Genomic DNA, 21,109 nt, shown 5'->3' on the forward strand with positions numbered 1-21,109 from the left:
GCTGCCCTGGCCTCTGTTAGCCAAGCCAATGCTCTCACTCAAGTAAGCCGGGCTAAACGCTAGTGCGACCATGCCACCAAACACTCCCCAAGATTCTCGGAGCCCACAGGATAACATCCAGTGGCTCCAGCCGGGCTTGGGAAGCGCTTGAGATCTGGGCCTGAAACCCTCCCACCCCTGGGCATGCACAGCCTCGCCGCCACAAGGAACTTCTTGGTTTCTTCCAGGACACTTCCCCTGGCTGGCAGCTCTTCTTATGGTCTCAGCTTTGATGTCACTTCCTACGGGAAGCCTTCCCGGACCTCCCTGGATGGCTTTATGTCATGTGTGTTGTTTTTTTCCCATCACAGCACTTAACCCTGCTTGGTTATAATTACTCATTAACTTGCCTTTCTCCTCCTCTACAGTTTAAAATTCTGTGGGCAAGCAATGAGTGAAAACGAGCAAGCACAGGCTAGTGATGCCCTTTGGAGGCCCTGGCAGGGGAGGTGAAGGAGGCCAGCCTTACTCCAAACCCTTCTAGGCAGCCACTGGGTCTGCAGTTCAGGCTGGGGGAGGCTATCAGCACCCTGGGCAGTATGTTGCCAAAAGAAAGGAGGAAAATATAATACTGGGTACTTGAGGGGTTCCTCCTGCTACAGGGGGGCCCCTCAGGGAGTCAAGAGACTGCTGCCCACACACAGCATTCCCTCTGTCCCTTGGGGCTCAGCAGGGACCATGTAAGACCATTTCTCTGGCTGGATTCTGGACTCTAAACGGATTCCACTCCAAACAGAAAAAAAAAACAATTATATTTACCCTCTTTCATAATTAAAGGAATCCAATTTCACACAACAATCAGATGTTATTTTCCACTGGCTCTGGGCAAAGATAACAAATGTGGATAGTACATGGTGTTGGTGAGGTTATAGGCAAACAGGCATTTTCAATAATCGTAGGTGGGAGTGCAAATTGGTACCTACCTCTAGGGAGGGCAATTTGGTAATCTCGATTAAAAACTAGCAAAGCAGATATCTGTCTCTCTTTAGCAATGGCATGTCTAAAGGGCAGGTGTCAGTACAAGACAATCTCTGTAGCAATGATTCTATCAGCAAAACCTTGGGAAAAGCCCAGACGCCCACCAGTGGCTTCTGCTTACATAAAGCACCTAGACACAGTGGGGTGCTAGGCAACTGTGAAGGAGAATGGGGTGGTGCATGTCGATACGGAATAATTTCCAGGATTTAGCAAGGTACAGTGAGTCTGATCCCTTATGTCTGAAAGCAGATATTTCCAGAAGGGTATACACAGAAAACTAGTTCAAAACAGGCTGCCTCTGTGGAGGAGGGCGTGCTTTTTACTTTAAATCCTTTTATACTATACCATTTAGATCTTTCTTTTTACTATGAATATTGGTATTAAAAAAAAAAGATGATCCATTAAAAATGACCAAATGCTACTTACACCTTAGTAGCTCAGACCTCCCTCCTTTTCTGTATGTAACACCACCACAGAACACCCTTCTGCACGCGCTTCATGTGTGCTGGAGGAGATGGGGACCCACCTTTTGTGACTGGCCCTAGGGACACACTCTTTGGACTGCGATGGTCGTATCTGGGAGGGGACGTCTCCAACCTGTGCCAGTCTCCCCCTTATTCTCTACACCCTACTTACTCCCTCCCTCTGCCTGCCCTGCAGCCCTGAGGTTTCTGCTTCCCACTGACAGGCAGCCAGCCTGCTTGGCTGGATCTGTGCTCCAGCCCTGGCTGGGGTGCCCCCACCCTGGATCAGTGCCACCCTAGGGCCTAGGCTCAGCACTCCTGGTGCCTAATTAAGCATGAACTCACAGGCCTCTCCTGTGCCAGACCAGTGGGCTGGGTGGCTGATGGGCTGGCCAGCGGGCTGCTTTCCTGCCTGGGCCGCCCTCTCTGTGGGTCACAGCCGTCCCCATTGCTGTAATTGAATTAGAGCCGTTCACTACCAGCTGCCGACCAGCTTCCCATTCCTGCAGCCATATTCAATCGCCTGGGTGACCTTCCTCCTTGATGCTCACCTCCCTTGCCAACAGGCAGCCAGGGCACTGTGCCACTCTGCAGGCTGGCAGAGCCAGAAGCCCCCTGGAAGGGCTGCTGAGGCTGGGGCAGGGGCCGTTGGAGCCGAAGGGCAGCCCTTCTGCTCAGGGTCCGTGTGATTCTCGGGTCCAGTTACTGCCTCAGGCGGGCACCCGAGAGTTAGAGCCAAGTGCCCAGAGACTCTTAGACCAGGTGCCCCGGATCAAAGGGTCTCTGAGTGCCAGGGCCGGCTACCTAGCTCAAATGTCATGGACTGAATTGTGTCCCCTCCAAATTCGTTTCTTGAAGTCATAACCTTCAGTAGCTCAGAACGTGACCTTATTTGGAGATAGGATCTTTACAGAGGTAATTAGGTTCAAATGAGGTCAGTAGAGTTGGCCCTAATCTAACACGACTGATGTCCTTCTAAAAAGAAGAAGTTTGGAGACAGACAGGCATACAGGGAGAATGGAGAGGATGGCCCTCCACAAGGCAAAGAGAGAGAGGTCTGGCACAGATTCTGGTCCCCAGAAGGGCTTCCAGCCTCCAGAACTGTGAGACACTACATTTCTGTCGTTTAGGCCACCCCGTCTGTGGTCCTTTATTTCAGCAGCAAACGAATACACCAGCAAACGAACACACCAATTCTGTGTGATGCGGATGTCCCTGTCCGTGGCCCAGCAAGGGGCATTCAGGGCTGCCTGAGCATCTCCCAGGATGCTGGGTTCACCACCTCCTAAGAGGCCGCCAAGCTCATGTCTGATGATCCTTAGTAGTTGGAACGTTCTTCCCAGTGTCCAGCTGGAACCTGACTCCCTGTAGATCTTCTACCAAACCTAGCCGGGAGCCTCACAGGCCAAATCTGTGAGACCCTCAAGGGCAGGAGCCTTGATCCATTGATTTTTTTGTATTTCCCCAGCACAGGCCTGGAGCCTTTATTTGTCTATAAGTGTTTGTTAAATTAAGGAATGTTCCTATGCTTCTGCCTAACTTCTCAACTTCCAAACTTCTCTGCACTGTGGTCCCTCTCTAGATTGACACCCAAAGTGGGATATGATTCTCCAAGTGGGATTTGACCAAGGCCACTGCTGACCTTCCTGACTCTCAAAGATGTTATACATCCATTGCTGTGACCTAAGATCACTTTATCCCTTTAAGCAACCACAGCCCTGCTGAGGGTTGGCACTCTTCATCCCTCTGTACCCGTACAATCATTTAGAACCAAAGTGGAGAATCTAGCATTTGTGTCCATACTTCCCCTTAGATAGGCTTATTGCTTTAACCCATCAAGAGAAATTCAGATTCAACTCTGATACTCCAAATACTGGGACTTCTCCAAAAGTCACATCACCTGTGAATTTGCTAAGCAGATGACTGATGTCCTCATTTAAGTTATTGGTAAAAATGGAGATAGCTGCCAGGACGGGGGGCTGGTGCCATGTTCTTAGAAATCTCCATGAAGTCAATGTTAATCTGATTAAAGTCTTTTGTGGGTCAGTGGTCAACAGACAGTGGCCAGTCTATCTGTCAAGTGCATGAAAAGTGGGGGGTGGGGGTGGGAAGAGAGTAGAGACCTTTGAAGCCTATCCACAGGGATTCTAATCTCCCTCCTCCTCATCGGAGTGATCGGAGTGATCGTGGGCAATTCCCTTGACATTTCTGAGCCTGTTTCCTTAGGAGCAAAATGGGGATGAAAATGGTATCTCTCTTACGAGGCTGTTCTGAGAAGAGAGTTAATGTTTGTTCCCTTTCACTCCTTGAACTGTCAGCCAGATCACAGTTCTCTATGTTGCTCAAGAAACACTTTGTCAAAGTACCTGACTTAAATGAAGACACAAAATAACTACACTGACCCCAGGTCTCCCTGTCCACCTTCCTCAGAAAAGCAAAGCAAGACCATGTACGTGGTATTTTCCAGCAAGCGCGTCTGCTCTTGATGTTTACTGCTCCATCTTTAGGTGTCCAAGAGCCACTACCTTGAACATCTTTTTAAAATTCTGGGTTGAGGTGGACTAAAACTCACAGTGTCCATCTTTTCCCCATGTTTAGAAAATTGGGACAAAGATGGCCTGTTCCAGATGGGCCTTCTCCAATTTTGTACAGTTTGGAGAAGATCACGGCCAGCTGCTGAGCGATCTTGCACGATTTCTCCTGGGATGTTAACTGGTCTTGATTTTGTTGGGAGTAGAGGTTGTCATACGTACACTGTGCATCAGAACCACCGGGTGGGGTTGTTAAAACACAGGTTTCTGGGCCCCACCCCTGGAGTCTCGCCTTCGGTAGGTCTGGGTTAGTTGGCAAATTTGCATTTCTAGCAAGTACCCAGGAGATGCTAATGTTGCTGGCCCAGGGACCATGTTGAGAGCTGCTGGTTTAGAGCTGTGAAGCGGGACTGTAGTAAAGCTACCAAAGGCCTCATGGCCCTATCCAGGTAAGACAGATCTCCTGAGCTGAGGAGACAGATGTAGAATGGCAGTCGGGGGGTCCAGTTTCCATCTGTGTTTTGTAACCCCTACACCACATGCCTTTCTCTTTTTGATTGAAACATAAAAGCCTTTTTTGTTTTTCTTAATGTTTTCATAAGCTCAAACTCATTCTGTCGTTCGTCTCCCTGACAGGATTCCTCTGGGGCTCAGTCACTGTATCTTGGTTATTGTAATCGGGACAAATGGGTAGCAACTCAGGAGCAAGGGAAGAGTCCAGGATCTGTCCCTTGCCAACCACGGGACCCTATACAAGCTACTCACCCCCCGAGGCTCTGTGTCTTGTCTTTAAAATGGAATAGTTGCCGCAGTTCTCTCATTACATGAGACAAAGCTTAGCATAGTATCTGGCACAGTAGTGTTAGGGGGCTTATGTGTGGCCCTCATCTGTTTTCCTACATTCTTCTCCAATCTGAGTTCACTGGAGAGCCCCCTGACCAGTCATCAGATGCTGTTTACGTATCAGGCACTATGCAAGGGAGGGGGATGAAGTGGTATCATCGCTACCCCATGGCACTTACAACTTAGATGATAAATAATACAAATCGGTCAATATCACAGTGTGCACTAGGGATGGTTTAACCAGACGACACCATGGTTGCCCAGGTCTCTTGACATGAAGCCCGGCTCTGCTGCGTGCCGGGCTTTAGGGCTGGGTGGGCTCAGCGTGACCAGCACTGGGCTCTGGGCGTGATTTATAGAAATGATTTCATTAAGTCTTCACTGCAACCCTAACTGCCGTTGCTAGAGTAACTCCCATTGCTTTTCCTCCTTGTGAATGGACGGCTTGGGTCGCTAAACCAGCCCCGGAAGCTTGCTGACTCGTATGTGGGCATGTCTGGGGAGTTTCAAGCCATCCCAGCAGCATTCGTACCATGGGATGGCTACCGGGAGGTGGGCTGCTTTTCTTCTGAAAGATGACCTGAGTGTGAAGGAGTGAGCAAGCACATCAGGGATGACAAAGGCAAGGTCAAGGGGAAGATGACAGGGAGACCCTCAACTGGGGATCCTACAGCACTGCACCAAGCCCCAGGTGCCAGTGGGTGGTTGGTGGGACCCTGAGGTGCTCTGACTTGGCAGCTTGTTCTGCCTGGTGGGAAAGCTGCCCTGTGCTTGGGAGTAACTGTGGTGGGCACATGGAGTCCTCAGGTCTGCTGCCCACTGTGGCGGCCTCAAACCACTTCTCCAGTACGGCAGCACCCAGCCCGCTGAGCCCGCTGGGCCCCCAGATCCAAAACTGGATGGATGGGAATTTCTGCTGCATCTGGCGCATTGCATTAAAGTGAGAGGTTGTGGTCAGTTCTTGCTTATGTCACTTACTGGCTGGGTGACCTCACACATATCACCCATGTGTGGGCATCAGGGTCCTCCTTTGCAAAGTGAAGGCACTAGGGTGCCTCGAAGTTGATTCCCATGTGACATTCCCACAAGCAAGGACATGGGTTCCAATTTCTCTGCATCCTCACCAATGCTTGTTATTTTCCACTTCTTGGATAACAGCCATCCTAGGGGTGTGAAGTGGCAAATTGTGGTTTTGAGCTGTTTCCCTAATAATTAGTGATACTGAACATCTTTTCATGTGCTTATTGGCCAGTCATATATCTTCTTTGGAAAACAATCTATTTAAGTCCTTTACCCATTTCTGAATCATTTGATTTTTTTTATTGTGAGTTGTAGGACCTCTTTATATTATCTATTTTTATATAGAATCCCTTATCAGATACATAATTTGCAAAAATATTTTCTCCCGTTCTATGGTGTTCTTTTTCTCTCTCTTGATAGATTGTTTCTTTAGTGCACAAAAAGTTTTAATTTTAATGAACACCACTTTATCTATTTTTTTCTTCCATTACATGTGCTTTTTGTGTCATATTTAAGAAACCATTGCTAAATCCAAGGTCGTAAAGATTTTCCCCTAGGTTTCCCTTTTAGAGTGAGTTTCTTCTAAGTGAACTGTGCCTGAAAAATGGCTAAAATGGGTTACTGTCAAAAACCAAAATAACAAGTGTTGGCAAGGATGTGGAGAAATGGGAACCCTGGTGCTCTGGTAGTGGCTTTTAAAATGGTGCAGCCATTTGGACAACAGTATGGATGGATGTTCTTTAAAAAGTTAAAAATAGAACTACCATATGATCCAGCAATTCCACTCCTCAGTATATATCCAGAAGAACTGATAGTCAGCACTTACAGAGCTCTCTGCACACCTATTTTCATAACAGCATAATTCACGATAGCCAACAGGTGAACACAACCCAAATGTCCATTGATGGTGAACAGACAAGCAAACTGTGGCATACGCACATGACAGAATATTATTTAGCCTCTAAAAGGAAGGAAATTCTGACACATTCTATGACATGGATGGACCTTGAAGATGTGACATGTGGAATAAGCCGGCCACAAAAAGGCAAAAATGACTCTACTAATATGAAGTACCTAAAGTAGCCAAATCCACCGAAACAGAAGCCGAACGGTGGTTCCCAGTGGCTGGAGCGATGGGGACTTGTCGCTTAATGGGTATAGGGTTTCAGGCTCGCAAGATGAAAAAGTTTTGAAGATCTGTTTCACAACAAGGCAAATATACCTAACACTACTGAACTGTACAGTTAAAAATGGGTTAAAATGATACATTTCACATGGTGTATATATTACCATAATGAAAACGTTTTTAAAATTATGATTTACCCCTCACGCCATACACAGGTGGTTTATTGGACAATAGATTTTTAAACAAGGGAACAACAGTATTCTGTACACTACAGTTCATATTGGAACTTTGAGGTGAAGAACTCACTCCCGACAGGTGAATCTGACGTCCGCCATGGCTCTACTACAGAATCCTTGAGCCTAAGTGTACTTTCCTCCCTGTGGGTTCACCCTCTGGTCCTAATTCTAGCCTTTGGCTCTACAGGACAAGTCTGTCCCCTTGCGGGTGGTTGGTGGCTGCTGCCCTGGTCACAGGAGCCCAGACTGACTGCATGGCTGCCCTGCATAGGACGCACGTTCTGATGGAGGCGGTGTTCCCTACCAGGAGACAGAGAAGCGGGACTCCGGGTGACAAGTGGCCTGTTCAAGTTTGTCACACAACCAAGCGAGCCACGGAGCCAGAACTGGAACCTGGGCATCCCTACCTCCAAAGCCAACGTTTCTGATGCTAGGTTGGTTGCCTCTCGGCCAGGTTTACGGTCTGAACTGTGGCTTTTCTCCAGTGACTTTTCTTGGCATCCCTCCGCAGCACATTGCAGGCACCACCAGGTCAGTTCCCACCAAGACAGAGGCAAGTCCATCCTCTCACTACACACCCTGCCCGCCTTTCCAGTGACGCCCTACAGGACCCCACACCGTACAGGGCCTGGAGGCTCCACAGAGGGACACGGCCACGGGCCGGAATCCATCCCATGGCCCCTGCAGCCCCCTTTCCCTCACCCCCTGCCCTCGTGGAAAGCACAGGCCGGCCCTATCTGTCTCCTGCCGTATCTCCCCCTGGGAATTCCTGCAAAGGTGCTGCGATCACGGGATTAACAGCCTGGTTGTTTAAAGGGCTCATTACTGGTGCTTAATGCTATTTTGACAGGTGAAAGTAAGTCAGTTACAGCTGGAAAAGCTCTGCTGCTTACGTTTGTTCCAGGTGGTTGCCCGTTCCCCACCCAGGGGACTTTTTTCTCTCTACCAGAGGACAGTCCTTCTCCTCTTAGCTCTTCTGACCCCCAAACCATGTAAGAACTTTCCTCCATTCAAGAAGAAACAACAGTTTAAGGCCTGGAGCCTACATCCATGAGATGAGGGTTTCTGTGCCAGAGCTGCTCTGCTACAGGAGTGCTGCTGAAGGGAGGCCCACCAAGTCCACCTCCAGGACGAGGGCTGTGGCCTCAGGGAGTCCGGGGTCTGTACGGGAACCACTGTGCTCCATCAGCCACGAGAGCATTTTAGTGCCACGGTCAGTGGAGGTCTGCACAATGGCCCCCTTGTGTCGCTAGAGCAGGACTGTGAAATGCCATATGGTTAGATGGGCACCTGGATGCAGGGCCTGGCCCCGGGCTGGGGGTTCAGGAGTGTGGTGAGGGTTGCTTGTACCGGGCACCTCCAGCTTGGGAAAAACTCTTCCCAAACGCTGTCCCTGCACCTGCATGGGCTTCTCCCAGGCTCTCCTGTCACAGAAAGTGGCACCACTGCCACCCATTTGCTCAAGCTCTAAACGTCGCAGACACCCTGCGGTTTTCTTTCTCTCACCGCCTGAGGTCCTTCAATTAAAGCCATCAGTGAAACCTGCTGTCTCTCCTCCAAACTGTCCAGCAAATCCGCCCAGACGTCCATGAACGCCGCCCCTACTCTAAACCACAGTTATTCCCGACTCGACTGCTGCACCAGCTTCCCCCACATACTCTCCCTCCGTTCTTGCCCCCAGTCAGGGGATCATTCTCAACTCAGCACCCCCACCCTGGCAAGTACCACCATCTGGGCAAAACCGGCATGCCAGGGGAACCCCATCCACCGACCCCCTCACTTCCCCAGGAAAGCTGACTTTCTGAGGCCGTGCAACTGGTGAGTGGTACGGCCAGCCTGGAAACGCATCTGGGAAAGGAACAGGGCCTGCGAGCACCTCCCACACTCGGCGGCGGCACCCTTCCCCACGGAGAGGCGCTCACCCGCGGACGGCGTGCAGCAGGCGCAGAGAGGGGTATGCAGTACGCACGTGGACGCGGTGCTTCAGGATGAGCTCGTTGACCCACTCAACGCGCTCCTTGCCGCCCCGGGCCATGAAGGCGGGGATCCACAGGATGCTGCCGTTGAGGCTGTGCAGCCGCTGTAGCAGCTTCTCCCGCCAGGTGGCGTTGACCAAGTCCTCGAAGGCCCGCTGGATGACGGAGGGGTTCATGGTCACCAGGTCTGTCTTGAGCCCCACATCCTGGGCGTACTCCTGCACTGGGGCCAGGTTGCACCTGCCGAAGAAAACAGCAACGCGGTCCTTTCGGGAAGCTGAGGCGCCGCTGCTTATGCTTAACTGCATCCGTCCTTTGCCTTTGCCTCTCCCGGCTTCCTCCTCATTCCAAAACAAAGACCCAGGGCACCTTCCTGCACTCACGGGAACCTCTTGTCATCCCTGCACCTTCTTCTCCCGCTGCATGAAATGTGTTGGCCCTCGGAATGTAAAATGCCTGCCTTCTGGAGTTCAGGATCTAGTAGAAGAGGAAGGAAGCGAGAAAGCCAGCCCTCCGCCCACAAGATGACCATGCTATAGGCAGGTGTGACCTGGTCACATTGGGTGACAGAGGGAGGGCTCTGAAGGCAGACTCCTGGGTTCACAGTTCAGCTCTGATATTGTCTGCCTGTGCTGACTGCTTGGGCCCACAGCCTGTCCCTGGCCTGGACCAGCTGTGTGACCTTTGGTTCTCTACACCTCAATTTCCTCATTGCAACAGCGAGGACAAACCAGAATGTTCCTTTCAGGGTTGTCATGAGCAAGTGGTAATAAACATGACATGCATAGAATTGAACCTGGTAATGCCAATACATGTTAAGCAATGATCATGATAATGATTTATCTGTTCATAGGATTCTCCTTCTTGAAAGGGTGTGTGTGTGAAAACAAACAATGAAGATTTGATCCCCAAGCATCTGGGAATTTACTTGGCACACCTAAGACCTGAGTTAGGCAATCTCCTCAAGCTGGCATCGCAGGCTCACGGGCACCCTGTGAGGACCAGCACTCCTGTCCGTCCCAGCTCTCAGTGGCAGCATATGCAACCTGGGCACCATGAGGCACCAGCCTCCATGGTCCATGAATCCACCTTCTTGCTTCCATGCCCTCCCTCATGCTGCTTCCTCCTTACCATTTCCACTTGCCAAAGCCAGCCAACTCGAATGCCACTTCTGCTGGAAGCCTGCCCTGAAGGCTGCACGTTTTGTAAGCTCATTGCATTCTGCGCGCAGTATGCCCTCCCATGGTTCACATGCAGGGTTTCTGAGAGGGCTGAGGTCTTACACATCTCCCACAGATGTGTAAGGGCCCAATGCACAGAGGAAGGGCCCAGTGCACCCAGGGCAAGGAGAACTAATTGAAGATGGGGTGACAGCAACTGAGAACATCCCACCAGGACCTTTGCCATGTCCATTATCTCAGCAAAGCCCCCCTAGAACTGCTGCTGTGTGCTAGGCACAGGTTTGGGACCCAACTACCCAGAAGGGCCTGCAGGTGGGGTGGAGACACAGGGTCCACAGAGAGTTACCATTCAGGGTCAAATGCTACAGGACAGTGGTGTGGAATCCTGGGGTGAGCTCCATACAGCCCAAGGCAAGACAGGGGAGGGAGTGGGCATGTAATGTACACTCCCAAGGGGGACGCTGTGCTGGGCACCTCACATACTGTCTCATGCAGTGCCCAGTGTCACACTCCATTCACTCTTTGTGGGGGGCTTTGTGTAGGATCCCCCAGGTGGAGGGCACGAGGATCCCCAGGGTGGTATGAACAGAGAGGAGTGGTCCCAGTGGAGCCATAGAATATCGTCCTTAAAGACTACTCAAGTCTAACCCACAGACACGCAGATCTGTGAGAGCCACGTGCGTAGACCTAAAGGTCCAAGGACGACTGCAGCCTGGTCTGAGGAGCTCCCTCCTTGGCTTTTAGGACCCTCTTTTCAAGGGCCACATGGACAGGTGTGGACGTGACTCCCAGGAGAGGCAAAGCGTGCTGTGGCAAGGGCAGCAAGGGCATTAGAAATGCAGAGGCTCAGGCCTGACCCCAGGCCTGATGACTCGCCAGGTTAGTAAGCTCAGGTGATGTGTGTGCTTGTTGAAGTTTGCGGGCACTGTGCTGGCGCGTGGACACTGTTCCCAACAGAAGGACCTCAAGGATGGCTGGTCCCACCTGCTCATCTTACAGATCATGAAACTGAGGCCCAGAAAGGGGAGCTGCACTCCAAGTCACGTGATAAGCAGGCAGCAGAGCCAAGGCTGGCCTCTGCACACCACACCGCTCTTCTTGCCGTGAATGCACAAAAAGGAGGCTGTTGGCTGGCATCTGCCAGTGCTTCTGGAAAATCAGAAAGGCTGCCCTCAACATTGCCAGGCACCCCGGGAGGCGATCTGACCCCAGTGGAGGCACCTTTCACCCCCTCCTCACCCCACTCTCACCCTTCTCTGGCTTCCAGTCACACAAACCTGCCACACTTCCTTCCCCTCTCCACACTCATCCCCACTCCCCAGTCTTTAGAAATGAGGCTGAGCCATTGGCTATGCCAGGTCCAGGCGGAACCTGGCAAAAGATAACAAACTGAAACAAGTTTGGCAGCTAGGCTGAGATGGATCCCCATCACGGTGGGTGCAGGAGTAAACACACCCTTCACTCCCAGTCCCATGACAGGGCTGCTTCCCGAAGCCCCAGGACAAGGCTCTGTGTGTCAGGACAGCCCCAAAAGAAACATGAGATGCCACCTGCAGCCCTGCCAGGGCTGGGACACTGTTTAGGATGAAATGCAAGGAGGCTGTGTCCTACTTCTGACCAGGGGACAGCACGGCCTTGTTTCTGAGTCTGGGTCGGTGGTCAGGTGTCAGGGCCACGGGTAACTGTGTCCAAATGTGTCCCAGGAGACTGCAACATGAGAGCTGGCATTTCAGCGAGTGGTGGGCAAAGTATAAAATCCAAGTTTCTCTGTTGCTCCCTCACTTGCCAGATTTTGACTACAGGATAATAAAGTTACCAGTAGAGTACCACCTTCCAGAACTAACAAGAGTTCTGCACACTGGGACCAACGACTGGCCAGCCCAGGAGAGCTTTTTAACTAATCTTTTGTACCAGGCTTTCTCTAGGGGGTAGCAAACTTTCTATAAAGGGCCAGATAATAAATATTTCAGGCTTGCTGGCCATAAGATCTCTCTGCTACAATCTTCAACTCTGCCCAGCTAATCTAACTCTGTGGTGTAATGAGAAAGCAGCGAATGAGGATGTGACTGTGAATGGGAGTGGCTGTGTTCCAATGCGACTTTATTGGTAAAAATAGGCTACGTCTGTGCTGGACCAGCCATTCTCACCGTGGTTGTATACCAGAAGCCCTCAAGCTTCCTGGGCCACATACCCCCTTCCCCCCAGATTGATTTAATTGGTTTGGGGTACAGTCTGGACATGGGGACTTTTGAAGGCTCCCCAAGTGATTCTAATGTGTTAAGGTGGAGATTGGGGATGAACCCAACAGTGTGTCTTGTTTCAGCCTCTTGGGACAACGGGCAATGCCCAGAGCCGCCCCGCAGTTACCTTATGACAAAGCTATGCGTGTCGATCTCCTGCCCACAGCCACTGTTCAGCAGGACCCCAGAGTTGCCCACGATGGCACAGGTCCGGAAGTGCTTGTTCTTCAGCGGAGAGGTTCTAGGGAGGAGCTCGTAGAGGTTCTGGGACACGTTCATCGTGCTGTCTCGGTCAAAGATGTAGTGAATAATGTCTCCGGGCTTCAGAGTCCCCTTGAGGACAGAAATGTCCTTCTCAGCATCCAAGAACTTTAAGATTTGCTTCCTATAAAAAACCGAACACACATGAGAAAAAAAGCGCCCTTGTTGCCAGCTGCCCGTTGCCGCTCCAGCTTTTCCTGTCCCAAGGTACTCTGCAGGGCTTTCCGGCCAGCACACAGGTGGACCTGCAAGTTCCAACGTCCTCTGAGAATGGGCTCCAAGCAGGGATTGTCAGAAACACCCCAGAGGCCCATGGGAGTGGCCAACCTGTGGCTATGCCCTCTTCCCAGGAGATGTGATCACTGCCTTGGAAAATGACTCTATTTGGACAATGTGAGCTCATCGCTGAGGATTCTGGAAGGATGACCGTCCTGGTTTGCACAAGGCACTTAGTTTTAGCCCTGCAAGTCCCATGTCTCAGGGAGCCTCTTAGCCTTGGGCCACCCCAGACAGTGGTCACCCCACATCACACTTCCCTCTCTAAGCACTAGGATGACATTGATTTGGGGGAACGTTCTAGAATCATCTATCAAAGTACAAAGAATGGACAGAGTGTGGTCAGAAAAATGGGTGTCCTCTCAGAATCACCATGGGAAGTTTTCCTCAAACCACACAGGCCTGCCCCCAGGAATCGGAGGATGCTAGCTGGAGGCTTTGCTTCAAGAACTCTCTAATTGCCCAAATGATCTTTAGAAATTATTCAAGTCACCGAGAGAAAGAATTTGGTACCAGCGGAGATGAATTTCATTTCCTGCAGCGAGCCCCAATCTAGAACAGAGATGACGATGCCTGTCTGCTTTTCCACAGAGCCCTGGAGAGACAGAATCTTCAGGCACTTTGTAAATGTGAGGATTTGCAGGATGGCTGCCCCCTTGTGTGGATGGTAACACTGATGTCTGCGAGCCTGCAGCATTTGAGGTGGTCACAACCTGTGGTGTACCTCAGGAAGGATGCATTCAATCCCTTGGGGAACTATAAAGAATTCAGAAGCTCTGGGCTGACCCCTGAGAAATCCGGCATCTGAGAGTAGCCCAATCTCAGGCTGCTTTCAAAAGCTCCTTAGGTGATTCATGTGTGACCAGGTTTGGGAACCGCTGGCGTAGCCAAGTGGCAGCTAGACTGCTTGGCAGAGCGCCATGTTCTTCCACTCTTCTTTCCTTATTGATGACCTGGACCTACTGCAATCATGCAGGGGAAAAGGAAAACCCCTTGCTGATCAATTTGTATTTCTTAATGGAAAACAGAGGCGTTGTTTCTATTTACTGCACTTTACCAAGGATTATACAACTTGACCAAGTAATATAGTTTGGAAATTGCTAAAAACCTTTGCAATTACTTAGCCCAAAATATTTAAAATCAAAGAGAGCCCCCAGAAAGCCCATAAATAAACACCCTGGTGAATGAATGAATTTTGAACTAATTACGAGAAATTACTATCAATTATTAAACATCATCCCAAATCACTTGCAGAATCTTTTATTATGAATAATTTTGGTGATTAATTGAAGGCAACTGGAGGAAATTCTTTTCCTCCTGGGTGAAGGCACATTGCTTTTGATGAGGTGCCTGTGTGTGCGTGCGCTTCCTGCAAAGGCCACAGCCTGGTCTTCTCTGAAAGTTGCGGGGGTCAGCGGAGGAGGGTTGTCCATTTCTCTGCCTAGTGGCAGGAAATGGAGATCGTAGATGGGTGTGTGCTCGTGGGAGGCTTTTACTCACAGGTGGTACAGTGGAGGAAATAGTGATATACATCCATTTCCTAACTCTTGGAACCTATGATGTAGCTTTATTTGGAAACAGGATCTTTGCAGATGTAATTAATTGAGGATCTTGAGATGAGATCTCCTGGATTACTCAGGTGGGCCCTAAATCCAATGGTAGGTGTCCTCATAAAGGACACAAGCGGGGAACACAGAGACACAGTGGAGAGGCCCCATGAAATCAGGGACAGATACAGGAGCGATGGGGCCACATGGCAAGGAATGTAAAGAAGGATGCGCCCCCCCCCCCCCCCACAGCCTCCAGAGGGAAGGCTCCAAATTCTGGCCCCCAGCGCTGGGAGGGAATACATTTCTGCTGTTTGAGGCCACCCAGTTGCTGGGAATTTGTTATGGCAGCCCTAAAACTGAATGCACATGTTCTCTCTGACTCCAGGGGCAGTAACGTGGCTGTTAGGAAGCCCAATGTGGCTGCAGGCCTGCCCTGTGGGCCTCAGAAGAGGCACTGAGTCCTCTTCAGAGGGCTTCTCAGATGCCAGGTCCCAGATTTTGTGCTTCTTTATTCCCTCACATCTGCTCCTGTCCTACTACTAAGCCTTGAGAACTCAGGGGCGGGGGCATTTCCATTCTGACAGTGAGCCTACCTGGAGAGGGTGCCTCCTGGGCTCTGTGTGGTGACACTGTTGGAAGCTAAGGGTAAGGCTGACCACTGTGCCCCTCCTCCCTGTTCTCTGCTCCCTCCCCTCTTGATGACCTGGGAAGGCAGCTACGCATGTAGTCAAGGCTCTCCCCAGCTGATCGTGGTGGCTACCGCCCCTATCTCATTGTCCCCATTCCCTGCTCTTGCTTTGAGCACAAATGCCAGACCTCAGGCTGTGTGCAAGTGGGATGCCATTGGCATGCCTGGCAAACTCCTAGTTATCCTTCAAAACCCATTGATTCTTTCCCGGTCAGCCCTCTTAGTTCCCTTACAAAATGAAGTACTTGCATCCGCATGACCTGTTTGTTTGCAACTATTTATAAGATGCAATACTGCTAGTGTGTATATCACACTGCACTTCCCTGCCTGCTTCTGCCAGCAGGTCTGATTCATGTCAGCACTTCTGGCTCCCAACACACTGCCTGGAAGGACAGCTGACTTCGGGTCCTCTGCGAGAGGCCATCTGTGGCCCCTGCGCCCCCAGGCTCTCTGCTGCCCACCTAAGAGCCTCAGTTCTTCCAAACCAGGACCTCACCCAGTGCTCCCGCCACCTCCCCAGCCTGGCTTGGTGCACACATGCGCCGGGCGGCTGGGCTTGCCTCGGATTTTATTTCCAATTGATCGCTTACAGATGAAACTTGCCTCAGTGGGAGGTAAACCTTTTATTTCTATCCTGACTTCTTTAGATGATGGAGGGCAACAATTTGCCAGCTTGTGCTGAGGAAGGCCATGTCTGTCTCTTGTCCTGTAGGTAATTACCCCTACCTGATCCTCAGAGAGAGCGTCTGGTTGTGCCTCCATTTGGTCGAGGCTGGCTGGATATTGTGTTTAATGCTTTCATTACTTCTGTCAACAACAGCTGGTGATGAGGAGCCATTTATTACAACTTCAGCTCTGGAAAGAAGAAAAGAAAAAAAGAGGAAGAGGGTAGCCATGATCTGTTAGCAGGAGGACGACAGGTCTAATAGTTTTTTTGTTTTTGTTTTTTGCACGGGCTTGAATGGAAACTTCAGAAGAGTAAAATCGCAGTTATTACCTGAGAAGGGAAGGAAGCCTATTTATCTCCTAGAATGCACAAACTCGCTCCCTCGGGTATCAGCTCCAGACATTTAGGAGACAGGACGGGGGTGATGAAAATCTCATCCTCCCCACCTCCCAGCACTGTTCCCTCCCGGGGAAACCTAGCAGCCACTGGCAGAATAGTAATGCTTCTCCGAGTTACCTTCGTGAAACTCCCCCAAAGCAGCTGCATTACCAGCCAAGTACTGTAAGATGGTTTACAAACTTAGTAAAGAGAAAACAAAAATTCATAGCATGGGAATGTGATGTAGCCTGCGGTTTCTCCCTCCTCCCCACCCTGTTACTCCCTCCTCTGAGGCTCCGAGATGCCACTTGAACATCTGCCTCTGTCTCCTGCTAGACTCTAAACAGGGGAGCGCCTCCCTCACTTCTGTATTCCCCATGGGGCCAGCACAGCAGGTGCTCAATACATAAGTATTTGTTGAGTTTGAATTCGACTCTGGGGGAGCCGAGATGGATTAAGGAGCTGTTTTATGCCTGGGGCAAATTATGATTCTGGGGGCGCACACCAACTTTCCACCTGACTCAGGAAAAACATCATACATTACAGGACCCGCTTGGATTCTGAGGCTCAAAATCTACGCTAGTAGGTTTCCCAGAAACTAGGTCACAATTACAACTCTAAAGGCAGCATAGTAGCCGGCCTGCCTCTGCCGGATGCACACAGATGCATGTGGGTCACATCAGGAGTTCCTTTTGTCTGCACTGATGGCACATTCTCTAAGTTACAATGATAAGTGGATTTGTGATCCCAAATTCTGGCTTTAAAGAATTCAAACCAAACATCTGTGACCTCTGCATTTATCTTGGAATGGCCAAGTTAAAAAAAGATGAAATCCTTTTAACAAGGTCTGAGCCCAGTACTCTATTTTACTTTTTGGAGGTAGAGAAGAAATTCACTCGTGGGTGCATGTTGTCTGCACATTCCCACAGCCCATGCCTCTGTTCCTCATGATACCTGATGCCTCTGGCTTTGCTTCAAACACACGTAGCTCTTGCAGAGCTACATGCTAGACCATGAAGGGTTCTGAGTAAGGCAGAAGGGCCCCTCCAGCATGCAGGCCTAAGGGGAACCTAGGAGAGGAAACAAGACCTGACCCTTTAGAATTTTTGCTGTTTTCATGAAAGGAAACAGAAGGTGTAGTGAAAAGATAGCACAAGCTGTGTGACTGTGGGTAAATCACTTTACCTGTCTGAGCTTCAGTGTCCCCATTTATAGAAAGAGGGTGTACAAGAGGGAGATGGCCAGCTCCAAGGTTCTAGAAGGTTCTGGAAGGACCACCAGTGTCTCTGGCACCTATCCTTAGGAGCTGGCTGTGGCTGCGTCCACAGAAGTCTCCCTACTTCTGTATAGGCCACGGGTAGGTGAGTGACCTCACGACCACAGATTTAGCCGCCATACCCGCAGGCCCCAAACTCCACCGCAGCTTATATCAGAAGGTATAGGTGACAGAAATGCTCTGATATTTGTGACGAGGAGTTGTCTTCCTAAAAGGCTGGCTGGTGTTCTTCTCAGTAACCGGTGACTGGTCTCTTACAGCTTCAGGTGGAGTCGATCTGAGATGGTGCTGGAGCATATGGGTGACCCCGTGCTCTCTCAGAAAAGAAGTATCTGCAGAGGTATTGATCACAGATGCTGGCGGAGGGGCCCTGCTTGGGAACTTCCAGAAGGGGTTTCTAGGCTTCTGTGGGACGCCAGGTGGTTAAGGTAGAAAGGGAAAGAGACAAACACTGGTCCAGATAACAGCAAAATTCCATTTCTGTCTCTACTTCCTAGTGCAACCTCGGATATGATCTTGCATGGCCACCGTGGTCTATAGTGTAAATCTGGGGGTAAATCACTTTGCCCCTCTTACTGGACTTTAACCCTAGCTCTGTCGCTATTAACCTGGGGGACTTGGGAAAGTCATTTTGGGTCTCTGGCCTCTGCTTTCTTAGGTGTAAAATCAAGGGGATGGATCAGATAAACGGAGGGACCAGCTCGGTTTCCTGGGTGTACGTGCTCTGTGTTGTTGGGGAGAGTCCTCATCAGTGAATGTGTCCTCCTGTCCCCCAGGCCCCTGCACCCCGATGACCCTAGAGTCTCATTCAGGCATAAGGTTTTCTGCCTACTTCAAGGCCATCTCCCGATGCCATGGTTACTTCCACAGTGACGGTAATGAGCATCAGTTGAGTGCCTTTAACATACCACGGGTTTGGCTAGAGCCTTATATTCAGAGGTTCTAGTGCTTGAAACACCCCTGAAAAAAGCTTTGCATTATTGTTCTAGCTGAAGGAGGACACCAAGGCTCTGAGGGGTGAAACCGCTTGCCTCCGGCCCCAGCTAACAGGCATGGGGACCGAACCTGGGTCTGCCTGGCCCCCAAGGCTGTTCTTCCTACTTCGCATACTCAACCCCAATAAGGCTGTGGTCTCGGGCCCCCCAGGTACCACAGGGCACAGGAATCCTGTTTGAGAGGCAGGATCTTCTTTCTCCAAAGGAGGGCATTTTTCCACAGTAGAAGAGAGTGGAACTTGGGGCCACATGGCCTCTCCTTTTATTTCTGCTATATTGTGTTTCACCAGGTTTAGCGTAAGCTCTGTTTCTAGTTCCAGGATAGCTAAGAGCTCATTAGCGATCTAGAAACAATGTCAGGGTCAGAGAGGGCAGTGTCCTAAGTCAGTCATCCAGGATCAGGAGTGGACATAACTTGAAGGTCTCTTCTGGTCAAGAGACCAAAAAAATGGATGGGCAAATAACAGACCCTACTCCGAAAAATTTCCACCTCTCAGTCCCAGACTAACCAAAATGGTAAATTTAGAAAATAAAACAAGGCCTTCATTTTGAGTGGCAGCCTCTCTTTAGGTCAAATAACTTGCGATTCTCTTCTCCTTTCCACTGTTCCTCAAGCTTGGGCATAGAAGACTGTAGGTCGGAGCTATGGGGCAGTTGTCATTGAGAGTGGGGGTTCAGAGGCATGGTCCAGCCATAGCCAGTGGCAAGCCTGGGTCTGCTGGCTTGCAAAGCATTTGCTTACCACCCTCCAATGAGCTGTCCCCTGGCCAAGGACCATCACGTGGGAAAACATTTCATAATTTAGAGTGCACATTCAGTAATCAAGGTTAACGTTACTGAGCTGACTCCCAAGTATTTTTCAGAGGTCTACAATTCTGAATGCTTTATTTTCCATCTTGACCTCCTGGATAAGCCATCGACCACCATAAAATTAGGTGAGAGTCCTGATTCTCTTCAGTCTCTACTGCTCAGCAAAAAAAAAGGCAAGTTATGAATAAGCTCATTGGTGGAGCAAGTGCTTCAAAGTGTGTGGGCTCTTCTCCAGAAAACAACTCTTAGCCTTCTGAGCTTTCCATCTCTGCAGCCTCTTGACCATGGGCCACTTCATGGGCTTATCTGTCCACAGCTCCTCCCCAAAAGTGATTAAGAAAATGCAAAGCCAAAGTGAAACGTAACAGATCTGTCTGCTAAGTAAGAAGGGCACCAGCCAGCTAGGAGGAGAAGCAGATTAATAGCTGCCTTACAGCAAAAACAAATGAACACAAAATCTAATTTACAAACCTATTAGATTTGCTATGTAAGCCGTTCACAGCTGATCTGATTGTACCTCTGCCTCCAGAATTCCTGCAAGACAAAGGAAATGCATTATTTATAAACCCAGCTCTTCTTTGCCAGGTCCTCTTCCATCACCAGGAGACCCTGCAGCCTGCCCATCCAGAGAACTACAGAGGGAGGATGAGATCTCACTCTGGCCTCTCCAGAATTGGCAACCTCCTGGCTCCCCCACACGCCCAACCATCTGACAGGTAAGTAGGCCTCTCAGATCCTCCCCTGCCTCCCACTTGAACATTGTTTGAATTCATACCAAGGTGTCCACTTGAGACTCTCATTTGAGTCTGGAAACAAACTCCTTTGGGATTAATTTCCCCTGGTTAATCCCACGGACCAGCAAGGCTCAGCATGATTCAGCATCTGCTCTAACATGACTCAGCTCCCACCCCTGCTCTTCTCTTGCTTTCCCTCTTATGGGTAAGACGTTCATCACAATCTCTCCAAACCTGAGGCACTGGAAGCTCAAAAGAGGCAGCAAGATAGACTCAATAGTGCTTCCAACCAAATGTGTTAATGATTTGCTTTTTGGTGGCAGGAAGGATACTATTAAATGGTGACACTTTGGTGGGGAGCAGGAGATGGGTGAGTAGTGGGTCCTTTGCTTTTCCTCTGGGAGACAGGTTTTTGGAGTAAAAGCATTCTAAGTCCTTTCCAGCCCCACCATCCTCTCAGTTCTACAAAATTCCATTCTGGACGGGGACCACCAGGCTGTGACATTCCACCCTGCTTTACTACCACTCGAGGCTGGGGGATAATCAATCCATCTCCTCTGATGTCTAGTCTACTTTGTGCTTTGTGTGTGGTTTTAAAAAGTGATATGTCAGGCTAATTATTTTGACTAAATACTTCTTTTCCCCACTGATTTATAGGATGTGTGGTTTGAGGAGATATTTCTTTGTATTTTCTCATTTTTTTTAAGTTACATCTAGCCTTTTAGTCAAAGTGTTGGTGTGCTCCAAAGAAACAAGGAAAATCACTGGAGTCCTGTAACTTAAAGAGGACTCTGTGGGGGAGGTTAATACCTTTCTCCACGCTGGTTTTAACTCTGGACT

At 49.9% G+C, this 21,109-nt stretch overlaps 1 protein-coding gene and 1 long non-coding RNA gene across 2 annotated transcripts in view; one reads left to right on the forward strand and one right to left on the reverse strand.

Moving 5' to 3' along the window:
- LOC118935557 (uncharacterized) overlaps positions 1 to 21,109 on the forward strand; it is a 36,460-nt gene that overhangs the window by 9,578 nt on the left and 5,773 nt on the right. Inside the window, exon 2 of the long non-coding RNA XR_005033889.2 lies at positions 20,121 to 20,251. This is a non-coding gene — a long non-coding RNA (uncharacterized LOC118935557). The remainder of the gene's footprint in view (positions 1 to 20,120; positions 20,252 to 21,109) is intronic.
- ST8SIA2 (ST8 alpha-N-acetyl-neuraminide alpha-2,8-sialyltransferase 2) overlaps positions 1 to 21,109 on the reverse strand; it is a 58,170-nt gene that overhangs the window by 5,669 nt on the left and 31,392 nt on the right. The window contains exons 2-5 of the mRNA XM_036931971.2: positions 20,007 to 20,069; positions 16,136 to 16,264; positions 12,762 to 13,019; positions 9,160 to 9,453 (exon numbers count right to left, since the gene is read on the reverse strand). Coding sequence (XP_036787866.2) covers positions 9,160 to 9,453; positions 12,762 to 13,019; positions 16,136 to 16,264; positions 20,007 to 20,069 — 744 coding nt within the window. The remainder of the gene's footprint in view (positions 1 to 9,159; positions 9,454 to 12,761; positions 13,020 to 16,135; positions 16,265 to 20,006; positions 20,070 to 21,109) is intronic.

The sequence above is a fragment of the Manis pentadactyla genome, chromosome 18, assembly GCF_030020395.1.
Source record: "Manis pentadactyla isolate mManPen7 chromosome 18, mManPen7.hap1, whole genome shotgun sequence".
Classification (NCBI taxonomy): Eukaryota; Metazoa; Chordata; class Mammalia; order Pholidota; family Manidae; genus Manis; species Manis pentadactyla.